Genomic DNA, 27,156 nt, shown 5'->3' with positions numbered 1-27,156 from the left:
AGAGAAGGCAGACGAGTCTTTAAAAAACGCTTCTGTCTTCTCTTCCGGGTCCTGGACTGTCACCGATATCTGGAGGGCCTTGCCTGCTTCTGCTAGATTGCAGGAGCAGAAGCTGTAATCTCACGCTGTATTTTTACTATGGCACAGGAGTAAAATCCAGGACCAATATATAGTATATACTATATATTGACAGCGCTTGGACCTTATTGGGGCATTCCAAGTCTTTCCCATAATTACAAACATTGCTTAATATATACCATTTAGGGCTCCTGTCCACAGGCGATAGTTCATTGCGTTATCCGTGGCGATAATCCGGCCGCGGGGAAAGCAGAACACGCTATCCAAAGCGTTGCTATGGAAAGCGCAGCCCCGACGTCCATGAGCGGACAATCACAGTGATTCTCTGCTCGCAGGATTCAAATCGCAGCATGCCACGATTTGCCGTGATTCTCCACGGTGAGCCTGTCAGATAGGCTTAATGCGGAGACCTGACAGCTCTAACCCCTGCTCCCCCATGGCGGAATATTGCTAGCGATATTCCGTCACGGCCGTGGACAGGGGGCCTTAGCTTTTTCCTGAAGCCATTATATAATTATTAAAATTAGCACACAATGAGTGAAACACATTGCCATATCAGATACTGCTACAGACCAGCATTTGATCACTCCTATGAAAAATGCCTCAAAACCTGCGGCCCCTCTCCTGGTTTGAAAAGCCCTGATCTACATCTAAATGCAGCAAATCCTCAGCTGAGTAAAGTATTCGCTCTGTACAAGTTTCAGCATTTGGATGCAAAGAATTTTCCCATTCAGTGACAAAAGCAGAGAAGTTAAATAGGAAATGAAACACAACTTTTTTAAAATAGCGGTAAAACTATTGCGCAGTTGGGGAAATCAGCACTCCGGTGATGTCGTACATACCAAAATTTCCCTAAACAGTACTCAGTACCCTGATAGTGCCATATAGTGTCAAAGGAGTGCCCCACTGTGCCCATTATAGTGTTCATTTGGTACCTATCAGGGAGTCACCAGCCACATCTCTTTCCCGAGATGAAGATTTACTCACACGCACTCTGCAAGAGAGTTATGGCGCCCTCTGTTGGCAGTAGCCAATAAAACTAGTAATGTCTAATTGACAATACTAGGTTTACTATACAGGGATGCTATTAGGGGCGTAACTAGCGCACTAGCAGCCATAGCTGCTGTTACAGGGCCCACATCCAAGGGCGGCCCGGGCTGCTGGATCTGGACTGGCTTTAGTATAAATAGACAGTTTATTTTCCTCTAACACCCACAGCTCTGCGGTCCCAGTGGCTCTATTCTCTCCTCGCTTCTCAGAAGCTAATCACGTGACGGCATGTGACTGCTGCAGCCAATCCCCAGCCTCAACTGTATAATGGCTGGGGAATGGCCACTTACATCTGAGTATGTGACTGGCTGGGAAGCAAGGAGAGAACAGAGCAGTGGGGACAGCAGAGCTGTGGGGGTGAGAGGTGAATATACTGTCCCTTTTGATATTACAGCATTATGCAAAAAATACTGAGGAGGGGCGAGGGGTGATATAAATACTTAACAGGGACATAAGGGGAGGGGGCACAAATACTGAGCAGGAACATAAAAAGGCATTATTACCGAAAAGGAGTGTAAAGAGGCACTTGTTGTGCGAGGGGTGCTAAAAGTAGCACTTATAGTGTGGGGTCTACAAGAAGCACAAAAGTCAGGATAGTATTCTTGTTTTGGACACTATTGGTGGCATTATTACTATCTGGGGAACTATGAATGTGAAGATTGTTCAGAGGGGTGGAAAACGTAACAAAAGTGCTGTAAACGCAAGGATCCAAAGATGTCTGTAAGATAAATTCTGCAGAGACAAGTTGTGAACAGAAGTCATCAAGGCGGACTGGACAGGATGGAAGAGACGGGAAAAGTGAACAACTCCAGTCAGAGAGAACATCACTTGTGATTACTGAATATAACTGTACTGTAATTACTTATACAGTCTGCAGAGCACATGTGTAGAGCTGGCATCTACCACTATATAGTCAATGGTCATGAATGAGGGGAGGGGCCATTCAAAATGTTGCTATGGGGCCCAGCCTTTTCTAGACCTTGGATACAACCCATTATTCCAGAATATCCTCCCAGCTGTTAAATCTAGGTGGGTTGTAGAGGAGCCACCTGGGAACAGCGTACATAACCTAGGACTATCCTGCTGAATCTGGGACAAATAGAGTGCTTGTTTTTATGTTACTCACATAATTTGTCAAAACATAGTAAGATGAGACAAGGCAGGACGTGCAGGAGACATCTAGGGCAATGGAAATCTGGGATTGGCTGGCTGGATGTGGACACATTGAAGAAATGCTTTTTGGGATGATGATACACCTCTTAGTCAGATACCTCTAGTATGTGCTCCAGCCCATTCAAGAGTCAGAAGCTCATTGGGAGAATCATGCTTCCAGTCATGAGCAGGTCTAATTGATCATCCTAGAGGACGCGTGATCCAAGTCTATGTGGTTGAATCGTAATAAGTGCATTTCTTCTGACCTCCTCAAGACTAAGCATTTTAGAGTTTTGTTACCGGTTACAATAAAATGTACAATTTACCTGTTCCTCTCTTTCTTTGACCTTTTTCTGGAAGCATGTGGAGTGCAGATCTCTGGATGGTATCGCAGACATCTGATTCATTTTCATCCCAGCTTCTCTGTTCAGTCCTCTTCAGATGAAAGCTTTCCATTGCCTCCCATGTTGGACTGTAATTTCAGCTTCTATACTGCAAGAATAAAGAACAAAGTATAAGAGATGTGTTGTTGTCAAGCTTCCTGAATATGGATATTGAACATTAGGAGTATATATATTTGGCGCTTAGTTGACAAGAAAAAGCTAAAAGGGATAATAATCTATTAGGGAGACCATAGCGGTCCTTCTTCTGTTCAGGAACTACTTGGCCAGAGTGGTGAGCCGTTACAAAGGGCGTCTAACGCTCTGGATGACCAGTCCTGCATTACATAGATTACTCATTCATTTGAATGCACAATGTGTAATACTTAATTTCACCTGTGGTAGTGCTGCAGGGAACTAGAACTCCTAGGCCGCCTGCACGCGGGCGGGTCGGACCCCGAATGCGGGATTCCTGCAGCGAAGTTTGACCCAGTGCCCAGCCAGTGACCCCAGCTTATCTCTCCACCATCTTCTCCTCTGCTGCAAATGTGCAAGCTGAAGCGCAGTACAGAAGACGCTGTGCTGTCACTATGGCGATGACGCGGATCCTGCGACCATTCTGCAATGATGATTTCAGAATGGCCGCGGGACGGATGGCTTCTATTGACTTCAATGAAAGCCGGCCATGCATAGCCCACACAAAATCACAGCATGCTGCGATTTGTCCCCTGTGAGTGGGACAGAAATCGCAATCGATTTCTGCTTGTGGGCAAGAAATCGCGTTTTCTCAAAGCATGCTATGGGCTGGATTTGCTACAGAATCCAGAGGCGAAATCCCGCTCCAAATTTCGCAATGCAAATCCGCCTGTGTGCAGGAGGCCCTAAGGTGCTCAAACATCTCCAATCGCTGTCGGACGAACATCGGCTCCCTAAGACAAATGACCGCTTGGTTTGGCCAAGTATTCAGAGAAAGCCACAGCCAGACAGCTCTGGTAGCTGTGTATCTCCAAAAGAGAAAAGATCAAGTGTTTCAAGTGTTGAAATTCACTGTGCCCAATCCTTCTTTCTCCTAACGAACCCCTTCACAGATCTCGTCAAAACTGGCGGATTTGGACAAATTTTGACTATTGTGTATGGAAGCCTTTACTGTCAGGATTCCTCAGAGTTCCCAGCAAGTTGCTGGGACTCCCAGCAGGGGGGCACTTTGTACTTTGATTATTGTTAATGTGCCCTTGTAAGAATTGTCTACAATGGAGAATCCCTTTAAAAATTATATCTATCTATTAGATTTCCAGCAATGTCATTAGCAAAATGATGGTTTTCCCATCTTACACAGCGATCCAAAAATCCATAGTGGCCTGCCCATTCTTCAATTAAAATGTATGGCAAGAATTCTGTATTTTATCTTGGAGTTATTGCATTTACACTACGTTCTAATTTCCATGAAAAGGTTTTTCCGTCCCCTATTTATATCTGACAACTCTAAGTATTTGAAAAGTCAACATTTTCAAGATTATGTAGTTGCCAGGTCCAAAGAAATTTGCCACCAAAACAGCCTTTTGAAAGATTAAGGAAACTGGGCAAACATGAACTAGAAAGCATAATTACATATACAGTACAGTAAGTGAACAGCTGAACGGTCACCCAGAACTTTGGCCCTCGAGAGCTCATTCAGGCACCGAATAGGACCGTTTCTCCCCTATTGATTCTTGTGAACATCCGCACACCTTCTCTAGGAGGTACTCACACGGTCCTCAGTGTATGGCCATAGCCCTGAGGGTATTTTAATATTGTCCATTTGAGTAAGGGGAACTTGAATTTAGAACTTGGAGAACCGCTGGTCGAGAGGAGAGTTTCTCAACTCCAGGCCTCAAGTACCTCCAAACAGGTCATGTTGTCAGGACTTCCTTAGTATTGTACAAGTGATATAAATATTGTAAATGCCTCAGGTGTCCTTCCTATATGATATTTTCAAACCAAGACCTGTTGGGGATGCTTGAGGACTGGAGCTGAGAAGCACTAGAAGACCTTGTTTCTAATAAGTTGAAGGGAGGATTTTCTTCTCTTTTTGTGCCAATTTAACAGATACAGTTGCATCCACTAGTTCACCTTTGATAGGCCTTGTACAGATCCTACTCTTCTATTGAATTCTGACATTTTGCTGAAAAATATACTATGGAGAAAAAAAACATCAGATTTCAAAGGTTTCTAAAAAAAATGTCCTACATTATAATTGATGGTGCATTTACAATTGTGTATATACACTGTGATGGAGCCCTATTGTTTTCTATGGGCGCGTAATAAACTCTGTATATATGCAATTACATTGCATATGAGCGGTGCCTGTATACAATGTTGCTAAGCAACAGAGCGGAAAATGAGAAAAAATAAAATAAATTAACCCAGGAAGACTTCGCATGACAGCATGTGTGAGATACGATGTCATGCGCAATGCAAGAATCGCGGTGATATGCCTGCTCACGCCGTCTCACTCAGCAGTAAAACGCTGCGTTATACACGCAGCGTTTTACCAAACGTTCAGGTGACCCCGGCCTTATTCAACCCACCATTGCAAATTAGGTTTATTTGCCAAATTTGCAAACAGCTAAAAGTTTGGAAATAATCATCCAACAGGAACAATTTAAAAATAACAAGCGATTTCTCCAAACTCAGCACAAAAACGTCTTTTGATAATTCCTTGCGCCTACAGAATTATTCAGCCCCTTCATGACAAGCATCTTTAGTACTTCGTAAAGCACCTTTTGCTGTTATGACCTGCTAAAAATGTGAAACATAGCCAGACATCAGCTTCTGGGAGCGTTCCAGAGGAATCTTACTCCATTGGCAATGGTCTCCAGTTCACGAATGTTCTTAGGTGTGCGAGCTGCAACTGCGTCATTCAGATCCCATCAGAGATTTTCGATGGCGTTGATGTCAGTTGACTATGACAGCCACTCCAGAATCTTCCAGGACTTCTGAAATGAAGCCTTGCTGGACTAAGGCCATCCCACACATGCGTTCAGTTAAACTCAGCTCAAAACCGCTGCTTTTTACTGCGATTTCGAGCAAAGTTTTTGAATGCATGGAACAGCGTTTGACAGAAAACACTGAAAAATGGAGCAGACCGCGCTCAAAAATTTCTAACGCCGTGTTTGAGCGCTGGTCTGCGAGGCCCCATTGAAATCAGTGGCGGCGTTGAACTGCAGTTAGAACGGCGCTCTCTACACTACGCAGGTTTCCAGTGATAGACAACGCAGAACAGCCCCAGAGCATCACCGAGCCCCCGCTATGCTTCACTGTAGGCAGGGGGTTCTTTTTAGTGTATGCTTCAGTCTTCCTCCTCCAGACATACCGCTGATTCACAGGACCGAAAAGTTCCATTTTCGTTTCATCACTCCACAGAACAGAATCCCAAAACTTCTGTGGCTTATTTATATGGTTTTGAGCATAAGGAGCAAACTTTTCTTGTGCTGGGTTAGTAGAGGTCTTGGAGTTCGGGAAGGAAGATTTTTAACATTTAGTATGCACCTTACTGTGCAAATGGAAACTTCAGTATCAGCTGCCACCAAATCTTGCTGCAGGCCTTTTGTGGTCACTCAAGGGTTTTTAACCATCTCCCCAGGAACCTGGTGGCAGACGGTTCATGGCTTCCTCTTTCTGCCATGTCCAGGTAAGGTAGCCGCGTTCCTTTAACTTCAAACTTGTATACTATGCTTCCAACTGTGTCTCTAGGAACATCCAGTGCCTTTGCTATGTTTTTGTTTCCTTTTCCCGGTTTGTTAAGTAATGAGCTTTTCGGACCGCTCTCTTGACTTATGCCCCTTTTACACAAGCAGATTCTCATTTGAACGAGCGAGTGACGTCAGCACTAATTAGTTCACAGTTGTTCTCCCTCGTTAAGAATGTTTCGGCAAGCAGATCATCGTTGAGAATTCTTTACTTCTTCACATTCCTATATGAAACACTGAGCGGGGAGTGTTTAATCAGTGAGCCACCGATGATTTTTAGGTTGACTGAAATTGAGTGACAAACAAAAAGGAAACTAGGGCTTAGATGTAACAATTATCGTGTATTTTAATTCGTTTGAATGAATTTTGAGCATCAATCGTTACGTGTAAATGGGCCTTTAGCCAGATTTCTAACATGCAATCGAACATTACAGTCAACAAAGCTCCAGCCCCTCCAGGTATTTGATGTGTTTTAGCTCAAACACATGTGATGCAACTAATGAAGCCCGTGATTACAATAGTTGCATCAGGTGTACTTGAGACAACACGTGATTAGCAAATGTGTTCTCTTATGAGAGATTCTAATCAGGGAGTTGAATTATTCTGAGACCGTAGTAGTCATTAAGGGGGATTTTGTGTTGAATTTGGAGAAACTACTTATTATACTACTTAATATTAACTATTTAAATTGTTTTTGTTGGATTGTATCTTGCAAATACTTACAAGTCTGTAAATTTGGCAAGTAAACCTAATTTGTAGTGGGGGTTGAATAATTTTGATTCCAACTGTATGTATCTCTGAGCAAATCAATTATTGCAATTTGGCCTTTTTTTCCCCAATTCAAAACTGACATATGTGGGATTTCATATTTCAGAAACAGATACTTCTCTACGACCATTCGAAAATCCAAAATATTACATAATCCGCCTCTATCAGAGCCCTATTGTTGGTGGATTAAAGAATGTATTTTTTATGATGGAAAAAAATAGAAAAAGATTACAAAAAATATCTATACAGCAGATGCATTCCATACAGATGTCTTTCTAATCACTTGAGGACTTATCAGAAGATTATGTGTCAATCTTCATTGCAAATATTCTACAGTATGGGTGCATATGAATACCCCCTACTGCTACTTTGCAGGTGATGTAATGCAACCCTTAGCCCCCAAGAGATAACACACTTTCCTTTATCACCAAGTTGAGAAAATCCTTGAAAGGCTTCTAGGAACGTGTCAAATGATATTTATATACATGAAAGAGCAAAGCTGTACATCCGACTATGAATATTTCAGAGATGGATTGCCGACAGGCAATATGCCATCTTTGCAGATTATTGTATAAACAAGTGTTTAGATACGATCAATCTACTGTATATTGTGCTGCAGTAAATAGGAACATCAATCTGAAAGCAAAACATTGCATTTACTATAAATGATCACAACGCTGACTTGATGGATGGGTAATTGTTATTCATTTATGTCTCATATTATGGGACTATTAGCATGCCCATCAGCATCGGGAGCTTTAGGTTACTCAAGCATCATTGGGTAGTAAATGGCTTCCTTAATAACCAATTATTAATTACTACTTTAGTTAATAACAGGCTTATATTACAGGCCATGCACCGCAAGTGTGAAAGAATTAATGCCAGAATCAATTACACTCGTTTATCCAAGTAAAAACAAATGATAACTTTTTCGTTCTTTCAAGCAGAGCTCTGAAGTGGACCATAGCTGAAGCTGGGCCAGGCCATGGTCAGTCCAATATGGCAGCCTTTGCAGAATATGCTTGATTGGACCATCATCTGATGTGTCCTAAGATGACAACCTATGGGCCTTTGCAGGCTTAGTTTGCAGTGGACCCACCAGTTCTCATAACCCTCTTCAATCTTTGGTGGCCGCAGCTCACCTCCTCTAGCCCACACTCCGATTTCTAACCAACAGATCGATCTTACAGATGATGATATTGGTCTTGGCTGGCCATATACCCCCTACGGAATATTTTGATAGGAGAGAACAAACTCCTCTCTTCCTCATTCCCGAATGAATGAAGAGTAAGTCGTGCGGGTGCACCGCTGCTCTATTCACTTGGGGACAGACCTGACCCCTGTTCTCAGAATCGGTGGGGGTCCCAATACTCAGATCTACACTAATCATAGTGCGATTCCCTGTGGATATGAGTGAAACTTTACAACTTGTTACAACCCCTTTAACCCATTAGTGACTATTTTAGCCATAAGGACGTGACAATTTGGGGGGGGGGGGGGGGGATTTTAATCTCCAGTTTTCAAAAGGCATAACTCTTATTTCTTTTTTGGTTAACACGGCCATACAAGGGCTTGTTTGTTGTGTGACAAGCTGTAGTTTTTGTAAAAAGTGTATTCAATTTATTGGACGGGTCATTATTAGAGATGAGCGAGCACGCTCATTTAAGGCTGCTACTCGATCGAGTAGCAATCTTATCGAGTAACTGTGTACTCGCCCGAGCAGCATGTGGGGGGGGGGGGGGGGCAAGGGGTAGCGGGGGAAAGTGAGAGAGACCTCTCTCTCACCCCCCCCCCCACTCCCACCCCGCTGCATGCTGCTCGGGCGAGTACACAGTTACTCGATAAGATTGCTACTCGACCGAGTAGCAGCCTCAAACGAGCATGCTCGCTCATCTCTAGTCATTATGGATGCATAGATACTAAACAGGTCTTTTTAAACAAAGAGGGGAAGTGTGCAAAAAAGTTCTTTTCCTTACTATGTTTTTATTTTATTTACTTTTTTAACAGTTTTTTTGTACATAGAGGCAATGAAAGAGGTAATAACGAATCCAATTGACATGTTCATGAAAGGACCATCGCAAAGGAATTCTATATCTGATCTATACTACTAAATCAGGGATGGTTGGGCCAAAACAGAGAGTACACCTTTGTTTAGAAAATGGTAACGAGAACTACAAGATACAGAACGATCTAAAAAAACGGTGGATGGTTGGTTCTCTATAAGAAAGGCTATAACCAATGAAAGATAGAGGGAAACTTATTTTAAAATCATACATGGAGCGATTTATGGTTTTAACATACCCGCGCATCCCGAGAGCCCAACTAGACTGCAGGCGTGCCCTAGATGCTCACAACCAAAAACAGATTTTCTGCATGGAATCTGGCATTGCCCCCAAAATCAAAACAATCTGGACAGAAATTAAAACATTTGTACATGAACTTGCAGGAATTACTCTACCATTGAGCCCACAAGCTTATGTATTTCACTCTCTCCCTAGCCAAATGGACCCGACAGCAGCGCGCCACACTACGAAACATCCCTCAGGGAGCTGACTGAGGCGCGGCACACTACTGGACATCCCTCCACCGCTTACTGCATCAGCACACCAGGGAGGCAACAGCGGCGGACCCGGGGGACAGGTGGCTAACTGCGGTGCTACAGTGGGATCGCTCCTCTGTCACATCCTAATACATCCCACGGCGCTTCTGTCTGAACCCTGTCAAACCCCTAGCTTCAGGTGGCATAAAGATACACTAATATCCTAAAACACCTTCTAAAAATGGAGACTGGAGACAGAAAGACGTGTAGAAGCATCAACTTTTTTGAGGAAATGGTGAGTTGTCATAGAAAGATTCATGTTCCCAAATGAGATCACAGAATGCATGCATCCACTTAGCCACACATCCTGGTATCACACTCAAGCAGGAGCCGATAAATTAGGAAGATTAAAAATAACAAAGCAATATTATTAAATCACATAAGAAATGAGAAGGTGATATTTTCAGGCAACAAATAGATATTTTTGCATATTGATACGCTGTAGCATATAGTGAATTAATAGAAAAAATGAAAGAGACGCAAAGTTATACTCTCAATATCCACCATCAGTTGTCCATTGTTTGTTTTTTTATTTTATTCTATGTTGACAATTAAAGCCAACGTGAAATTGGATGTGAGCATTCTTTAGGTCCTAAATGAGGACAGTGGGACGGGTGGCACATTCTGCAGAGGGACATCGGTGCATGCAGCCTGAGGAGAATCTAACGCTCCTCTATGTGTATAAATATTTTATTCCTTCGTTCCTCTAAAGTAACCTAAACTTCATGAAATGTTTCGTGCAAACAACACAAACACCTGTATTAAATTAACTCGGGTGATGACGGGTATATCAGCTAGAATATATATAAAATTGTTAACCACTGCAATTCAATTATTCAAAGCTGTGGAATACGCAAGACACAATGCATTCACATTTTATTTAATTGAATTATTTCAGTAAACTAATTAGTGGATTCCATCCTGGGGAAGCGTACTTTCCTAATGGCAACATGTACACGTGTTCAAGATGTAAATGTAATTTGATTACGCACATTTTTTTTGTATCGTAATGTGAGTTTTGATAGGTTTTGTTTTTGATTATAAAAAAGAATTGTAATAAAAAAATAAATAAATAAATAAATTAAAAACCATGTTAAAAAGAGGATAACTGGACATAGTAAATAATTAAAGTGTGCATACCACCTTTGTATGCAAAATGGCAAAGACATTTACAAAGTGGACGACCGAGCAACAAACACATCACAGTTTTCCAGCTGTAAAGCATTTCCACGGAAGGCGAATACTCCAGTCTGGAGCCGCGGTTGTAGCATGTTGGTTACTGTAAAACAAAACTGATGTATTCATTGAGCCATGGCAAAAAGGTGAAGCTAGACGCGCCATGGGAAACTCCACAGTGCTCAGCGCCTCCAATACAAGTCACTGAGGGGTCAGTCTAAAAATTACTGATGGAAATAGAGAAGTCATTTTTTTGAACAACGACTAGTTTATTTATCTATGTCAGATTCCTTTGATCCGGCACCTGCTAATCCAGAATTTTTGATTACCTGGTTTTATAAATAAGAATCACTGAGCAGAGAGAATCAGTAGACTTCTAGAAGACAAAGCGATAAAGCCAAATTTTGCATTAGCCCAAAGTTACACAAAAATACTGTCCCAGGACTAGAGGGAAGCAAGACACGTTACCTGCAACTGCTCTATTGGTCATGTAAGACGGATGACAATCATTAAACTGCCCACAATGCATTGGTAGTGTTAGACTACCAATGCACTATACTTGGTCTGTGATTGACCAGGGCTGCTCATGTGATCAGTGCTGGCCAATTACAGAGCAGTGCACAGTGTGCATTAGACAGTTAGGAAATTTCTGCAGCCAATTTGGAAGGCTAAAGCCTGTTAATGTACCCCCTCCCATCTTTGTCAGTGTGCTTGTGCACCAAGCAGATTTCTGCAGGAAGCAAAACAGTTCCGTTCCCACTGCAGTGGCTAGGCTTGGTATTGCAGGCAAAGTTCCCATTCATTTTAGTAATACATTTAATACCATGATGGGCCACTGCAGTGAGAGCGGAGTGGTTTGCTTCCTACAGAAATCAACTGAGTGCACAAGAGCACCAGACTGGTAAATAGGTGAAATCTGCTGCAGTTTTGCACTAAAAACTGCAGCAATTCAGCAATGTGTGAACAAACCCTTAGACTAGAAAGATGTTTTTGGTGATTGAGGAAGTTGAAAAAAGAATGCAAGAAGGAAAGGGGAACTAGATGATTCTGAACTGTGAGATAGATACCACTTTGGCCACGTTCATACGGAGTGATTTTTAGCAGCATTTGCAGTAGTAGCAAAGTAGATAAGATTTTGAAAATCTTGCCCACGTGCTGCGTAAACAATCCGTACAAAATCCAATGTGGAAATTGACATGCAGTGGAATTTAAATCTGCAGAATGTCAATTTTATCGCCATTTATGCTACGGCATTGACCTCTTCTCAATGTGGGGGTCAATTCCGCACCAAAATCCACATTAAAAAATGACATCAAAGGCAGTGCCAAATGGTGTGGGTTTTGATTCAGACTTTCAGCTGTGGATGTGTTGCAGAATGTCCGCTGCGTTCATTCCGCAGCAAATCCGTCTTATGTGAACATAGCCTAAGTCCTCATGTCCACGGCAAGCGCGGATTCCGTGCGGGGAATCCAGCACTGCCCACGGAGAGTGAGCCCTGCTTACCTGCATTTCCCCGGCAGCGGTGTCTGTGCGGATCCCTCCACTTACGGGTTCGCTGTACTGTGAATGGTCCTAACGACTTGGACATGCCCAGTACATTTTTTTCTTCTTAAATCTCTTGCTTTGCCAAGGACCCATGGCACATCCGCAATGTATGCTGTGGGTGTGCCACGTATCAGACGGCTTCCATTGACTTCAATGGGATCCGCACATAAACGGAAGATGTTACATATTGCTTTCCGGACCAAAATCCACAAATCAAATCTGCATATTTTTAATACATTTGCGGACACCCATGCATCTCTATGGGTGGCTTGATTTACGGATCTACCGCGCGATTTCCATAAATAAAATCTGCCCATGGATATTGGGCCTTATTCTAATAATATCTATCACAAAGTAGGTTTTATTAGTTTTCAACAATTTGGCTTATCTGGTCACTGACTATCTGTGGATAAAAAAGGACTTTCTTACAGAACACACTTTACGACTTACTTAAGGGTCCGTTTAGACAAGATGATTTCTCGTTTTAACAAGTGAACAATGTCAGAGTTGCCTGTTTATACAGATACATCGTTGGCTCGTTGAAACAAAGAATTGTTCAGTCGTTCACATTCGCTCTATAAGTTAGAACGGCTGAACGTTCGGTAATTAACCTGAATGTTATGTGAATGAGCCAACGAGGATGTTTAGTCCTGCAGAAAATAAACGCCGAACGAAAAAAGAATGAGTTATCATTCGTCATTCAATCGTTGGCTGTGTTCACAATGAATGATTATTGCTCATTTGAATTTTTTTTAACGATTATTCTGTAGAAAGGGGTCTTAACCCCTTCCAATCCACTGTCTAACCTCTGAAGACATTAGGATTTAAGGCTGTACAGCTCCGATGTTGGAAGACGTCCGTCGGGGTTCTCTTACTGTATATTGCCAGCCTCTCTGCTGTCGGAGCCTATCCAACATGCCACCTCATGCAGTACTGGCTTTAGCCAGCAGATAGCGCCATTGTATAACGACAGAAAAAGAGTAAGCCCCCTAGGAAATCCAGGATACAAATTGGATTGGAAAGGGTTAAGACAATGTAGCATTTTGCATAACGAAAGGCCCCATAAATTTGCATAGTAAAACATGTACTTCACCAATTTTGTAAAAATATTCAATACTCTTCATATGGAGATACTTCCATCCAACTTCCATTAATTTTCTGCAACTTTGACTGGGTTCAATTTCCATCAGTGTACTAGATCAATATTTTATTAAGAACATTGGCTTTTATATTTTATTATGGCATTGGACATTGGCTAAAATTTGGGCCTGGGCCATAAGAAAATAAGCATCCCAACCTGAAAGTTCTTCCAGCCTATAATATGATTTACTTTATCAAACCTTGATTGGAGCAATGGAGGGTCTTCATGCAGCTGCAACGGTTTACAAAATTGTTGGAAGATTAAGCTTAGTGTAATCCGATTTGGAGGGCGCCAGAGAAATACCAATGGTATCCGTATGGTTAATGAAACCAGGGTACCAGAAGAAAACCAACACAAACATAGGAAAAACCTAGAAGCGTCACTCAGAAGGTGCCGCGGTTGGCTTCGGACCGAGGAATCCAAAACTCAAAAATAGCAATGCTAACTACTGAGTAAAAAAGTATTATGGGCTCATTTTTGGGCACTCAATCAAATTCAGCCTCTTTATACCTGTTCTGAAGTTGTCTGATCTGTTATCAAGGCCAACTAGATCCAGCAGGAATAAGGAAAGGGCAGCTACTGAAGGGGCGGCTTTCGTTAAATATAATGTGGGCAGACAGCAAGTAATGCAAAATGTACGTTTTACAAAGTAAGAGCCATGAGAAAAAGAAAATCTTCTATGATTTGTAGTCACCTTTTCTATTCAAGGAACGCTTTATAAAAATAGACTTGACATGAGCCAAAGGCTAAGAAGAGCTGTGGAGGTGAACACGGCAAATGAAATGCACTTTCAAATACTAGAAATACTGTGTGGCACAGCAGATAGTCACAGTGCAATACTCCGAATTTACAGGATTTACAATTTCTACAAAATCAACCCATTTCTATATTTCAGCAGTGAGGCCGGGCTCACTCACCGTGCGCCGACGTGGCGTGGGCACCCAGCAGGTATGCAATGACATGTGTACTTGCTGTGTGACGACAATCTCCATCTTGTATGTACATGTTATACAGGACAAGATAGACATGCTGTGATTTTTTTTTTTTGCGTGCGAAACAAAGCGCTGGCGTGAATGGCCCAATACAGAATCAATGGGCGATTGGCATTGCGTGACGCGGAATGACAACATGTAAGAGCGGCCTGAATTATACTGTAGAATTGCAAATACAACAAATCAACAAATATTTGTAATGTACTTTTTTTTACCAAAGTGATTATCATCATCATAATTAAAGTATAATTTTTGGCAAAAAATATGAAAGTTCTTAAAGCAGATGTCCAGTCTTGGGCTATATAAACACATTGTGATGCTTGACTGCTATGTACTCTCCTCAGTGCTTGATGTTTGGCTACTTTTGACTGATTACACTTTAGCTACAGCAATCTTGGCTGCTCTGAAATCTACCTGCTGTCTTATTAATGGTTCAGGCTGTTCTCTCCCCCTTGGCACTGTAGCTCTACCTCTTCATTTTTAAAATATTAAAGATGCACCTTTAGGGCAATTTTTTCATACATTTTTGGCTGACAATCATTTTTGCAATAGGGTTTAATTAGAAATTTTGCACCATGTATCTTCTGCAGCTTCTACATATCCCTGTATATAGAAAGTGCAGTCTAAGGCTTCTTTCCCACGAGTGTATATCAGCCAGACGTTTTCACGGCCGGCTGATATACGCTGTGATCTGATGCATTGGATTCCAATGCATCAGATCACATGGCCGTATTCCTGAGACGTAAAAGCACCCGGCCAGCCCAATATAGCGCCAGGTGTTTTTACATCGGGCCCAAGAGATAGTCCTGGAACTTTTGGTCCGGAATACGTGGGCCACTGCATGGGCTCCTATGGCAGCGGCCACAGGTGGGAGGGAGTTTAGCAGCATGGCTGCTAAACTCCCTCCCTCCGCTCTCTCCCACCCGTGCAGGCCTTAGCCTCAATAGGATACATGTAAAATGAGGTTGGACTGACAGCTTGCTTTCCCTCTACTCTCTCCTGCACTTTCCTATCAGCTAATTTATGACCACAGCAAAATAACCTCTTAGTGTTGAAGCCTGTGAAAATGAGGATTTGCACCCCAAAATAGATCCCCGTTTCTCCTGTGTTCCGAAACATACCCATTGTGGCCCTAACCTTCTGTTTGTATGCACAACGGGGGCCCAAACTCAAAGGAGCAGCTGGTGGCTTTCAGAACAGAAATTTAGCATGAAGGCGATTTAGGCCCCATTGTCCATTTCTAGAGCCCCCGAGCGGCCAAAACAATAGAGAACCCCCACATATGACCCCACAGTTTTTGCAGACAGAAGGAAAAAAATTACAACTTTTTTTGGCAATTGTGTCATTTTAAAAACAAGTGTATGAAAACTTGCACCCTAAAATGGATCCCCCGTTTGTCCTGTGTTCATAGACATACCCATTGTGGCCCTAATCTACTTACTGTAAGGGCCCTAATCTACTCATGTAACACATTTGGATTTCAGGGCACAACTGAATAAATTCCAGGCCCCATTGCCCACTTGTGCAGAAAAAAACATTTACGTGCGTTTGTGTGTCCCGTTACCTCGGGAGAATTTAATGTTCCAGCCTCCCCCATGCACAGCCCCTCTTACCACAGAGACTGCAGTTGTGATTTGCCACAACTGCGGTCTGTGAGTGACTGCCACGTGATTGGTCCGATGTTGTCCCGGGTTAAGGAGGAGGGGAGAGAGTGGACAGGAGTAGCAGAGGAAGTCATCATCCCTCATACCACTACTAACAGTGAATGACTGTCGTATGCGATGGTGCCCCAGGCCATCACACCAGCAGGGGGCAGAGTGCCGCTGCACAGCAAAGGCAGGATTGAGGCGCTCATCCCTAGATCTCTAGTCATGAATGCGGCCGTTGTCAGCGCCCAAACGAAGTCAGACGATACGCTCTACTGGTGGTCTGTAGAGGGCGTCCTGAGCCCAACACCTCTTAACAGTCTGGTCAGAACAGCCAGTGGGAGACAATTCGTCGCTACGACCATTTAGTTTCTCACATCCCAATAATGCGCCCCCTCTCAGACTCTGGTAACAGGGCGACATCTCTCCTCTGTGTCGTAGAGGCGTCTAGTGGTCAACAAGCTCTACACAAGCGGAAGAAGAGGTCACTTCACACAAGGAGCCTCAGAGCTTTTTATAGGCCAAGGGGGGAACCACTTTTAGGGCCTCAGGTGACAAGACCGTTCATCTAATCACACCACAGCTCTAATCATTTGCATATCTGCCTGAGATGGAACTGCAGGATGAGTTTTGTAGCAAAATGACTTCTTCTAGAGTTTTTTTTTACAGTGTATATCAGGGGACAATACAGAAATCTCTCATCATGTATTTATACCCAGGACTCTGACTGTAACAAGGGGGCCCTCTAAGCCTAGAGCAAAGAAGGTTTCTACACCGACATAGAAGGGGGTTCTTTACTGTAAGAGCAGTGAGACTATGGAACTCTCTGCCTAAGTATGTGGTAATGGGAAGGATTTTTTTTCCTCCAAAAATGAGGAAAACTGGCTTCTACTTCATGAGGGTTTTAGCCTTTCTGTGGATCAACATTGAGACGTAATAGTCTGCACTGGATGGACATGTCTTTTTTCTCAGCCTTACACACTATGTCATTATGATATTGAGGCGATAGGTTCAGAGTGCACAAGGACTAACTTAACCCCTTTAAACCTTGTTATGTACAAAAAAGCTGCAATGGAATTGTGAAATATCCCCAAGATATAAAGATCAGTTAAGCTGACCTACTACCAGTGAGAAGCTGACTGATGGCAATGTAAGTGATTTACTATGTTGTAGCATTGTTGGCTTGTAGCGCTGAGGTCCTAGGATCAAATATGACTAAGAACAATAGCTGCCTATGGTGTTTATGTTCCCCCTGTGTTTGCCTGCATTTCCTCCGATTTCAATAGTTTCCTATAGTTTCCTCCCACACTCCAAAAAATAGGTCAATTTAGAAATGTGAAGCTCCAATAGAGACAAGACCCATATTATCAAATGATGTAAAGTGCTCCAGAATACGTACGCACTATATAAAGGTGATTATATACCAACAGGAGCATTTCTATCTTAGGCCGCCTGCTCACGGCAGATCTGCGAACGCCTGCTGTGGATTCCGTAGCAAAACTCTGCTTGTGTGGCCTAAAACAAACATATTGCCATAGATGGTTTGGATGTTTTTATCTCCATATTGGAGCGGTCACTGCTGAACAGCATCTTACATGAGGAGTATTTGCTGGAGCCCCCAAATCATCTGCTGTGAATGGATTGTAGCTGTGGAAATAGTTTATGCAGGTAATAGAGGGGTTATTTTGATGGAAAACTAAATTGGCCGGACCTGTTGGATATACGCTGCTGCTTTCTGTTATACTGTAGGCATTGTACCAGAGCTTTAGTTTTCATGTAGTATAAAAAAGTATAATTTTTTTCACAGAACCACTACTATAATCATGTCTCACCATCATATGAGTGATTCACAAAAAAGGGACGAGGGAGAGAAGTGTGCCAAACTCTCTAAAAACCAAACCAGTTTATATAAGTACCAAGCGCAGCAAATAAACGGCGCTTGGGCCTGGGCTTTAATCCCCACTTATAGTAGACCTATGTAGCGGGACTAAAGCCTCTGTTCCTGCAATCAAGAAGGAGCAGGTCGGGTCCCCAGCTGTCAGACACAAAACTAGGACGCAGAGGAGAAGGAAAAAGTGATTTTTTAACCCCCTTCTTTGCCTTCTCCTTTCCTGGGTACCTAGCACTCAATGAGCGCTATGTACTAAAAAGTGAAAGTAGAAGTAGAACTTCCACTATGCGACCCGCGCAGCTACATGACAACTGGGTGCCCCCTGTTGCAGCAGAGCTGCAGGGTCCTAGTAGGCCCTGATCGGTTCTGCCATTGACTAATTATAACTACTGGGGAATGCTTTTTCCTGTAACCTATAGATACCCCAGCTACAGTGGAAAAGTGTGAAATAAAACAAACAAACAAACAAACATGTGAATGATCCCCAAGAGATCTCATATGATATCATGGAGTACATAGACAGTTAAAAATAAGTGTTACAAAAAGAATTTAAAAAAAAATAAAAGAACGAAATAAAAATATATACATAAAAAAGAAAATGACCCAAAGCCGACACCAACCAAAGAACAGTCACCATATTAGCCTTGTAATCAAAAACTATACATATATCAAAACGTCCAAAACAAAATGAGGAACCCCTTCCCATACTTTTTTTTTTTAATTAGTATATTTATGCTAAAATAAACAAAACACACAACTAGAAATTTAACATTTTTTTTTTAGCTTTTTAGCCCCACTAAAGCTAAAAAACAGTCAGTGAAAAATGATATTAAAATAAAAGTGTCTGATCCTTAAGGGGTTAACACAGCTGGAAAAAGTAAGTACACCATCTGCCCCTCAGTACCACAGAACTAGGCTCCCCACCAGGAAGCTTACATGCGAGTCCTGGAGGGTACAAGTCCAGATGAAGGCTGCAGCACAATCATAGAGCTACAGATAAGTCAGAGTCCGTTGTAGAGTCCATGTATTCTAGCAGAGGGACACATCACAGAGGTCGTTATCCCATTACCGTTCAAGATGGAAATATTAAACCGTTCATTACAAGTCATGTTCTATGTTGCCGTGTATATACTCGCATCGGAGCCCATGGTTCTCTATGGGCACACATATACGCCTATTGTGCACGGTCCGGGTGTATATGTGCAGTTGTGAAACAATGGCGCAGGAAGTATATTAAAAAGAAACAAACAGATGGACTGTGCATGAGATACGCTGCCATGCTGTACAATTTTGCTGCCGCACGCGGCAGTATACCAAGGCACCGCCAGCTCCACCGCAGTAAAATTCTGCATGACCCACATTTTACGCTTATGGCCATGTGAGCCCGGCCTAATTCAATTACTTGCTCTATGATCAAGTAGAAGAGGGGACAGTTTCTAAAGTCCAAAAGTCACAGTTCTATTCATTTAGAATGGATATAACCCAAAATATGGGGAAAGTTGATCAACTAAGTCAAATCTTTAGGCATGTGGTGAATGAGAGAGACGGAAATTTAAAGGGGTTGTCCCGCGGCCAAAACGAAAGATTTTTCACACCCCAGTCCCCCATGTTAAGCAAGCATCACAAACTACCCATGTAAATCGGTTTTAGAGCGTTTCTACTCACCATGAAGCTGTTTCATGAAGTTATAAAAATCTTCTTCCAAGATGGCCGTCGTCATTTCCCAAGGTGCACCGCTGGTCTTCTCCCATGGTGCACTGCGGGTCTTCTCCCATGGTGCACCGTGGATGTTCTTCTCCAGTCTGAGCTCCACTGACGATTACAGCCACCTCATTGGCTGATCGGCACCACGTGATGGGGGGCGGAGCTACGTGATGACGCTGAGAAGGGGGAGGAGCCAGGACGCAGCTCGAGAGCCCAGACCCTCCAGAAGAGGATTCTTCTCTGCGCAAGCGTGACTGTTGCGGCGACCAGAGGAGAGGTTTGGTCGTCGCCATGGAGATGGGGACGCCAGCACCTGAGGGGGTAAGTATATAACTTCTGTATGGCCAATATTTAATGCATGATGTATATTACAAAGTGCATTAATATGGCCATACAGAAGTTCATAACTGCACTTGCTTCTGCGAGACAACCCCTTTAAAGGGCCGCTGGTATTAAAATAGAGGAAGCCTATGTGGCATTGACATGTGTCCGAGCTGTCAGTAAATAAAAGAATGCCCTTTATGTACATTGTGCAGCATATAACCTCAATTCAGTTTTGTAGGATACAAATATAACTGAAATTTCAATTTTTTTTCATGGTCCGGTCTTCGTACAGATTCTTTGGCGACAATGTGAGGAGAAGGGCATTTTTTAGTTTCCTCCCCAACTCTAAGGCCTCATGTCCACGGGGAAAAGAACAATTAAAATCTGCAGCGGCTCACCCGCACGCGGATCCGCACCCCATAGGGATGCATAGACCACCCACGGGTAGATAAATACCCGTGGATGGTCAATAAAAGTGAATTTTAAAAAATCTGGAGCATGAAAAAAATGGACATGCTCCATTTTCGTGCGGGTCTCCCGCGGGGACGGCTCCCGCGGGCTTCTATTGAAGCCTATGGAAGCTGTCCGGATCCGCGGGAGACCAAAATCAGAATATACTCACCTGCTCCGGATCTTCCCTTCTTCGCGGCTTGATCTTCTCTCCGTCGCGGCCGGATCTTTTTTCTTCGGGCCGGCGCATGCGCGCAACACGCAGCCGGCGTGCCGTGCACATCCACCGGGCCGAAGATAGAAGATCCAGCTGCGACGGAGAGAAGATCAAGCCGCGAAGAAGGGAAGATCCGGAGCGTGTGGAGAGGTGAGTAATTGTTATTTTCAGCCCTCATGTCCGCGGGGCAGGAGGGACCCGCTGCAGATTCTCCATGGAGAATCCGTAGCGGGCCTGATTTTCCCCGTGGACATGAGGCCTAAAACAACTCTGCACAACCAGATATGACTCGGTGCTCGCCCTACGGTTCAGGTTGGTTTAATGACATTCTATAGGCTTTGTCTGAAAAGGGCCGATGCGTTGAAAACAAAACTGGGGTCTTTTCAGTCTATTTTTTTATAATTGTCCGGCAAACCAAGATTTTGGAAAGCGTTAATTCAGTTTCAAAAGTTCTGCAGTCTAAAGACAAGGATCTCTCGAATGTGACCGAACTGATACAGGATGCGACGCAAGTCCTCGCCAACTTCACAAATGATGATGAGGCTAGAAAAACAGCAGTAAGTCTTGCAGAAAAATGGGGCATCCAAGCAAAGTTTGAAAATAAGTGAAGAGAGTCAAGCGACACTTTGATGAGCCGCGTGTGGATGAAAGATTACAGGACCCAGAAGATAGATTCAAAATAACCGTCTTTTACAGATGTTCGGATATAGCTATAAATCAGCGGCGTAGACCATTTACTGGCGTGAACACACTTGCACAAAAGGTTCAGAATACTTGAGCCAGAAGCGCTGTCAGCAGAATCTAATGCTACAGTATGCAAAGAAGCAACAAACTTACAACACTTTTACCCGGAGGACTTATCTAATGATTTTCTGGTCAGTTGCTAAGCTTTCGATCTGAGCTTCCAGAAGTTATGCAAAGAGCGATGGTGGAATACTCTGGCTCGTCTCCTACTCTACCGGATGCCTGCAGAGCATTTTCAGTCTTCCATTGCCCAACCGTATTATCAGCAGAACGATCATTTTCAAAGTTAAAACTGATCAAAAATTGTCCGAGGAGCAAAATGTCTCAAGAAAGACCGAGTCAGCTAGTTCTATTGGGTATCAAAAGCGAGAGGGCCAAAAAGCTGGAAATTCAGAGCATGATTTTGGAGGCTAAGGCACGAAGACAAACCTTTTAGTAGGATTCGTGAGTCTACAGATCACCCGTTCAGAAATATATTTTTTTAAAGTTTGTAATAACTTTGTTGCTTATAGGGTGCTTTTACATCTGTGCTCTGGATTCGGCTTTCCTGTTTTGTTATGGGAGCAGGAAAGGGGAATCTCCATGGCCAAGCGGCTCCGTCTTATGACAGAACTGAACAGTGCCAGACCCCATTGACCATAATGGCGTCCGTTTGGTTTCCACTCAGCCGCCTGGCTTTTAGCCAAAAGTTCCAATGCAGATGGGAAACCACTAGAGATGAGCGAACCTACTTGTTTCGGATAATTACTTGATCGAGCACCACGATTTTCGAGTACTTCAGTACTCGGGTGAAAAGATTCGGGGGGCGCCAGGGGGCGGGGGGGGGGGGGGGCGTGGCGGCACGGGGGGGGGGGGGGGAGCAGCGGTCTCTCCCTCTCCCCCCCACTCCCCGCTGCAACCCCCCCACTCACCCACAGCGCCCCCCGAATCTTTTCGCCCAAGTACTGAAGTACTCGAAAATCGCGGTACTCGGGCGAAAAAGGGGCGTGGCCGAGTAGGCTCGCTCATCTCTAGAAACCACCCATACTGACACAGTTCACATTTAAACAGTCTGTTGCACGGTCCAGACTAATGCATTTGTATAGCATCTGCCTCACTGACATCACAGGATAGAGAGAACACTATGTATGGGATACATAATGCAATTTGGGTCAACTGCCATATACTGTACATGTGGCTTGGATGTAGATGCTTATGGCTTCGACATTAGTCAGCAGGAATCTATAGCAGCAGCAACATGAGCAGAATGTAGTTAGACAATGCCAGGTATCTGAGCCAGTAGTAAGGATCAATGAATACTACAAGTCCCAGGCAATTAATGCAAATGGTAATGCAGGAGAGTAGTCAGGATGAGGGTGTAGAAGCACAGGTAAGAGTAGACAATCCAAAGGCTAGGCAACAGGGCAGGAGCAGAGCAAGATCACTGACCAGTGCTGACTGGATATATACATAGTTGACCCTTATAAACACATCAGAAGCAAGTATACAGCAAGAGAGGCTGGACCCAGGAAAGTCTCTCCATTGACTTGCCAGTACAGCAGGATGTGGCTCAGCAATACCAAAACCTAGAGCGGGATTGCAGTTGAATATGTAGAGAAGACTAGGAGGAGGCTTCTACAAATCACCTGGATGATGGAGGGGAGAGGTGAGCAGCAGCGCCGTCTGGACTTATATTTCTCCAGAGATGACCGGAGGGAAAGAATTACCAATCGTATTATGGGGTTTGTATCACACTCTGCAGTACGCATACATGGTTGGATGTCTCTGTGTATTGATAATGAAGACAGAAGTTTACAATTAGGCCGGTTTCACATCTGCATCGGAGAGGAGGTTAAGTCATAGATCCAGCTGAAAATACCTGCATGCAGAGCCTTTTCTTCTGCCCAAAAGCTAGGTAGAAAGTGAACGGACCCATTATAGTCAATGGGGTCCAACTGGAGCGATTCGGTTCCGTCCAGAGGCGAGCCGTTTGGCTGCAGGGTTCCCCCTTTCCTGCACCCTGAACGGAGGAGGAAAACAGAATCCCCAACGCAGGTGTGAAACCACCCATATACAGTTTCCTCTATAGATAGTATGAGTTCCAATTCTCATTTTTTCTCTCCGTTTTACAGGCTGACCATTCAGTTTGACTGCTCACCTCCCTTGTGTTGCTGCCTGTTGTGGGACTCGTCAATATTTAATATTCATGGCAGTAACCCTATTCATCCATCTCAAGTTGTCAGTATGTCAGGTCTTGTAGAGATTGTAATGTATTCTATGTAATGTAATACCGTCTGATTGTTGACCCAGATGCTGATAAATGTCCTTGTAGGTGGGTATGGCTTCCAACTTTGCAGTTCCATTAATTGTTGAAGACTAAGCATTCCTGAAGATCACGGGCTGCGCGTCGCTGCAGAATTTGGAACTAGTCTCAGACTAGTTCCAAATGCAAAAAATGAATCACTTCTCTGTATACGATCACTCTTATATACAAGTAATTCAGTTTATATAACCTCACATGAACAAACCATGTGATATGTTACATAGAATATCTGACAAAACAGAGACAGCATTACAATACTATTAGTGCGCCAAATCACTAACATTTGTCCTGCTCCTCGCTGTGTCCTCCTAGTAAACGGACCCCTTCAGCATCATTCCACTTTTAGTCCAGGTTCAGACGATTGTAAGCGTATTTGCGCAAAAAAGAAAACACGCAACGCTGCTCTTAGCCATTGAAATGGCCAATATTTTCATATTTTCTAAATATTCTCTTCCCTGTACAAATGCGCAGGAAATTATGTTTCAACGGTTTTTATTGAAATAAAATCTTAAGTCTGGGTTCACACAGGGCGGATTTTCGTCGGAAATCTCGCGGTTTGGCTGCAGCAAAAACCGCGAGATTTCCGCCGGGAGAACTGCCGCGGTTTAAGCCGCGGCGGCTTTGAAGCGGTCCGGCCGCATGCTTTTCCGTTGCGGCCGGCTCTCCCATAGAGGAGAGCGCGGCCGTAACATAAATAAACAAAAAACCGACTGTAAACAGACATGCTGCTTCTTTTGAAACCGCGGCTGCGGCCGCCGCAGCCGCGGTTTCAACCGGATTTACCGCAGCGGATTAGCCGTCCCGTGTGGACGAGGTTTCGGGGAAACCTTGTCCACATGGCTGGCTAATCCCGAGATTAGCGGCCGCGGGCGGTTTTGCCGCCGGCGGATCTGCTGCGCCAGAACCGCGGCAAATCCGCCCTGTGTGACCCCTGCCTTAGGGTGGCAACACTCTGCCGCAATTTCCCCACGCAGGGGGGTAAAGTCTTGACAATACAGTACAGAGTCCTTGGCCTGTTTTTAACTTATATACTATAGATAACAATTAACAGAACTAAAATATTTATTCAGTTTGCATAGATAGGGTTACATCATGGTGTTATGAGTCTCACATGTTTTTATTAGAATGATAGGGGGGTGAGGGGGTAAAACAGATCTCGATGTCCTCCAGCTCTGGTCATGACTGAGAGAATCATTATTTTTTAGATGTCTTTGCCACCTTCATTGTGGATATTTTTAGATTAGTGAGTATAACTAGATGGAACTGGCAGGATCTTCCACTTATGTCCTCATGTGGTTGTATAAATTAGGGATGTTGATGTGCGTTATCCAGGGATTCCATATCTTCTCGAATTGGGGTTTTGTGTCTTACCGAATGGCAACAAGCTTTTCGTTTACGAAAATCTTATTTATTCGTGTTATGCAGGCTTCGAAGGGTAGTGTAGGTTTTCTCCATTGTTGTGCTATTAGTATGCGAGCTGCCATAGTTATATGTTGGAGTAACTTGAATGGAGGGTTGCGCATTCCTGTGGGTTTATTTCCCAGTAATAGGATGAATGGGTCTAGTCCAATATCTGTCCCTGTTACCGAAGCTATGAGATGGGAGACTCTTTTCCAGAAGTCCTGGGCTTTTGGGCATGACCACCATATATGTCTATGCGAGCCCGTGTCGTTGCATCCTCTAAAGCATAATTGTGAGATATCTGGGTATATGTTGTGTAGTCTTTCAGGTACTAGGTACGCTCTGTGTAGTACCTTTAGGGAGGTCTCGGTTAATGATGTTTGCCAGCTATTCTTGCTGAGGGTTTCACAACAATGGTGCCACCGAGCTAGTGATAAGGTTGTGTTAAAATCAGTTTCCCACTGTAGCATGCAAAGTAGCTTGTGATCTGATAGTGTGTTGTTTAGCATGGCATAAAAGTGGGATAAGGTTCCCGGGTGAGTGGGGCAAAATTTACATATGGCTTCCATCCGATTTAATTCTATCTTTGTTGATAGCTTTAGTTTTGAGGTTCAAAAGTGGAAGACCTACATTTTCCTCCACCACTCGCCAGGTGGTGGGTTGTAGTGGCTGTTAAAAGTGGACATCGATATCAGTTTGCCATGGATCAGAAAGTCATATAAAGTATTCAGATTATTTGCTTTCCACCATATGAATTGAGACTCTTCTAGCCCGGGTGGGAAGTCTGGGTTATGGCACAAAGGTGTCAATGGTGATGGGGTAGCGGGTACGTTTATTTTAAATCTAGTTTGTCTCCATAATAGTATGGAGAAGAAAGTATATGGAGAGTTGGTTTTTAGATTGGGTGGGAATGCGCAGGAAATTAAAGCATGCTGCGTATTTTTTTGTGCAATCGAATTACAAAATCCAAATTAGCACATGTGCACGAACCTATTGAAATCAATGAGTTCTATTTTCTGCGAATTGCATGCAAATTTGTGCGAATCCAGTTTTACTGTAAATAAAGTTCCTATCTGTAATCAATTTCCCTATGATTATTGGGTGTGCTATATTGGGGGTCGGTGAACACCCGGGCCCACAAGCCTGTAGATACGCCCCTGGTTTTGGTCCATGACCCTGGACCAAAATAGGACATAGTGTGATATATTTTTTTTAATACAACAATAGTATTCGGGGGTCTGTGTTCTGTCCATACTTCGTCCATAAACAATACAGACTGAATACGGACAGAAAATATACCCATGTGAATGGGCCCGTATTCTGAAAGTTATCTGAAAGTACACACACGCTTTAAAAGAACTTGGGTAATTAAATATGGAACCTTCTTCAGAAGTACGAGTCTGGTAGATAGTCTTGTAGAAGACACAGAACAGGGTAAAATCAGAAAATTAGGGAACCTCAGAACAGCAAAATAAGTCAATGGGGGACTTCAAAAAAGTCAGATTTTCAGACTGCACCCGCTCTTCACCGGCGGACAGTGTGGGCACCGGGCAGCAAGTATGAAACACACATTGCCCAGTTCCCATCAGCTCCCGAAACAGCAGAGTAAGTTCATTTATGGAGCGGTTACCTCTAAATAACACAGCCAAATTCTATGGAACTAAAATAAGCCATGTTCTAGAAGATCAGTCTACAGGTAGCTACAGAAGGGGGGAAGAAAGGACAAGGCCATGTGCGTCAACATTATGACTAAAGAGCTGAGCAGATATAAATAGTCGTCTGTAGTCTTTCTATTAATATGTATTGCTGGTACCCTTCAGCGCTGCGAGGCAGTTACTTCACATAAGCCTATGTGCTTATTACTTACT

The 27,156-nt window shown here is 43.5% G+C and overlaps 1 protein-coding gene across 5 annotated transcripts in view; it reads right to left on the bottom strand.

Annotated features, from left to right (window-relative positions):
* Window positions 1-27,156, bottom strand: part of LOC136625967 (uncharacterized) — a 252,447-nt gene that overhangs the window by 138,453 nt on the left and 86,838 nt on the right. For 3 of the 5 annotated variants that reach the window (XM_066600606.1, XM_066600607.1, XM_066600608.1), the window contains one exon: window positions 2,607-2,772. In XM_066600606.1, coding sequence (XP_066456703.1) covers window positions 2,607-2,693 — 87 coding nt within the window. In that variant the 5' untranslated portion in view covers window positions 2,694-2,772. The remainder of the gene's footprint in view (window positions 1-2,606; window positions 2,773-27,156) is intronic. The other 2 variants (XM_066600609.1, XM_066600610.1) reach the window with 1 other exon arrangement.

This window comes from Eleutherodactylus coqui, chromosome 4, assembly GCF_035609145.1.
Source record: "Eleutherodactylus coqui strain aEleCoq1 chromosome 4, aEleCoq1.hap1, whole genome shotgun sequence".
NCBI classification, from domain to species: Eukaryota; Metazoa; Chordata; class Amphibia; order Anura; family Eleutherodactylidae; genus Eleutherodactylus; species Eleutherodactylus coqui.
This window is presented reverse-complemented; position numbering and strand designations above follow the sequence as displayed.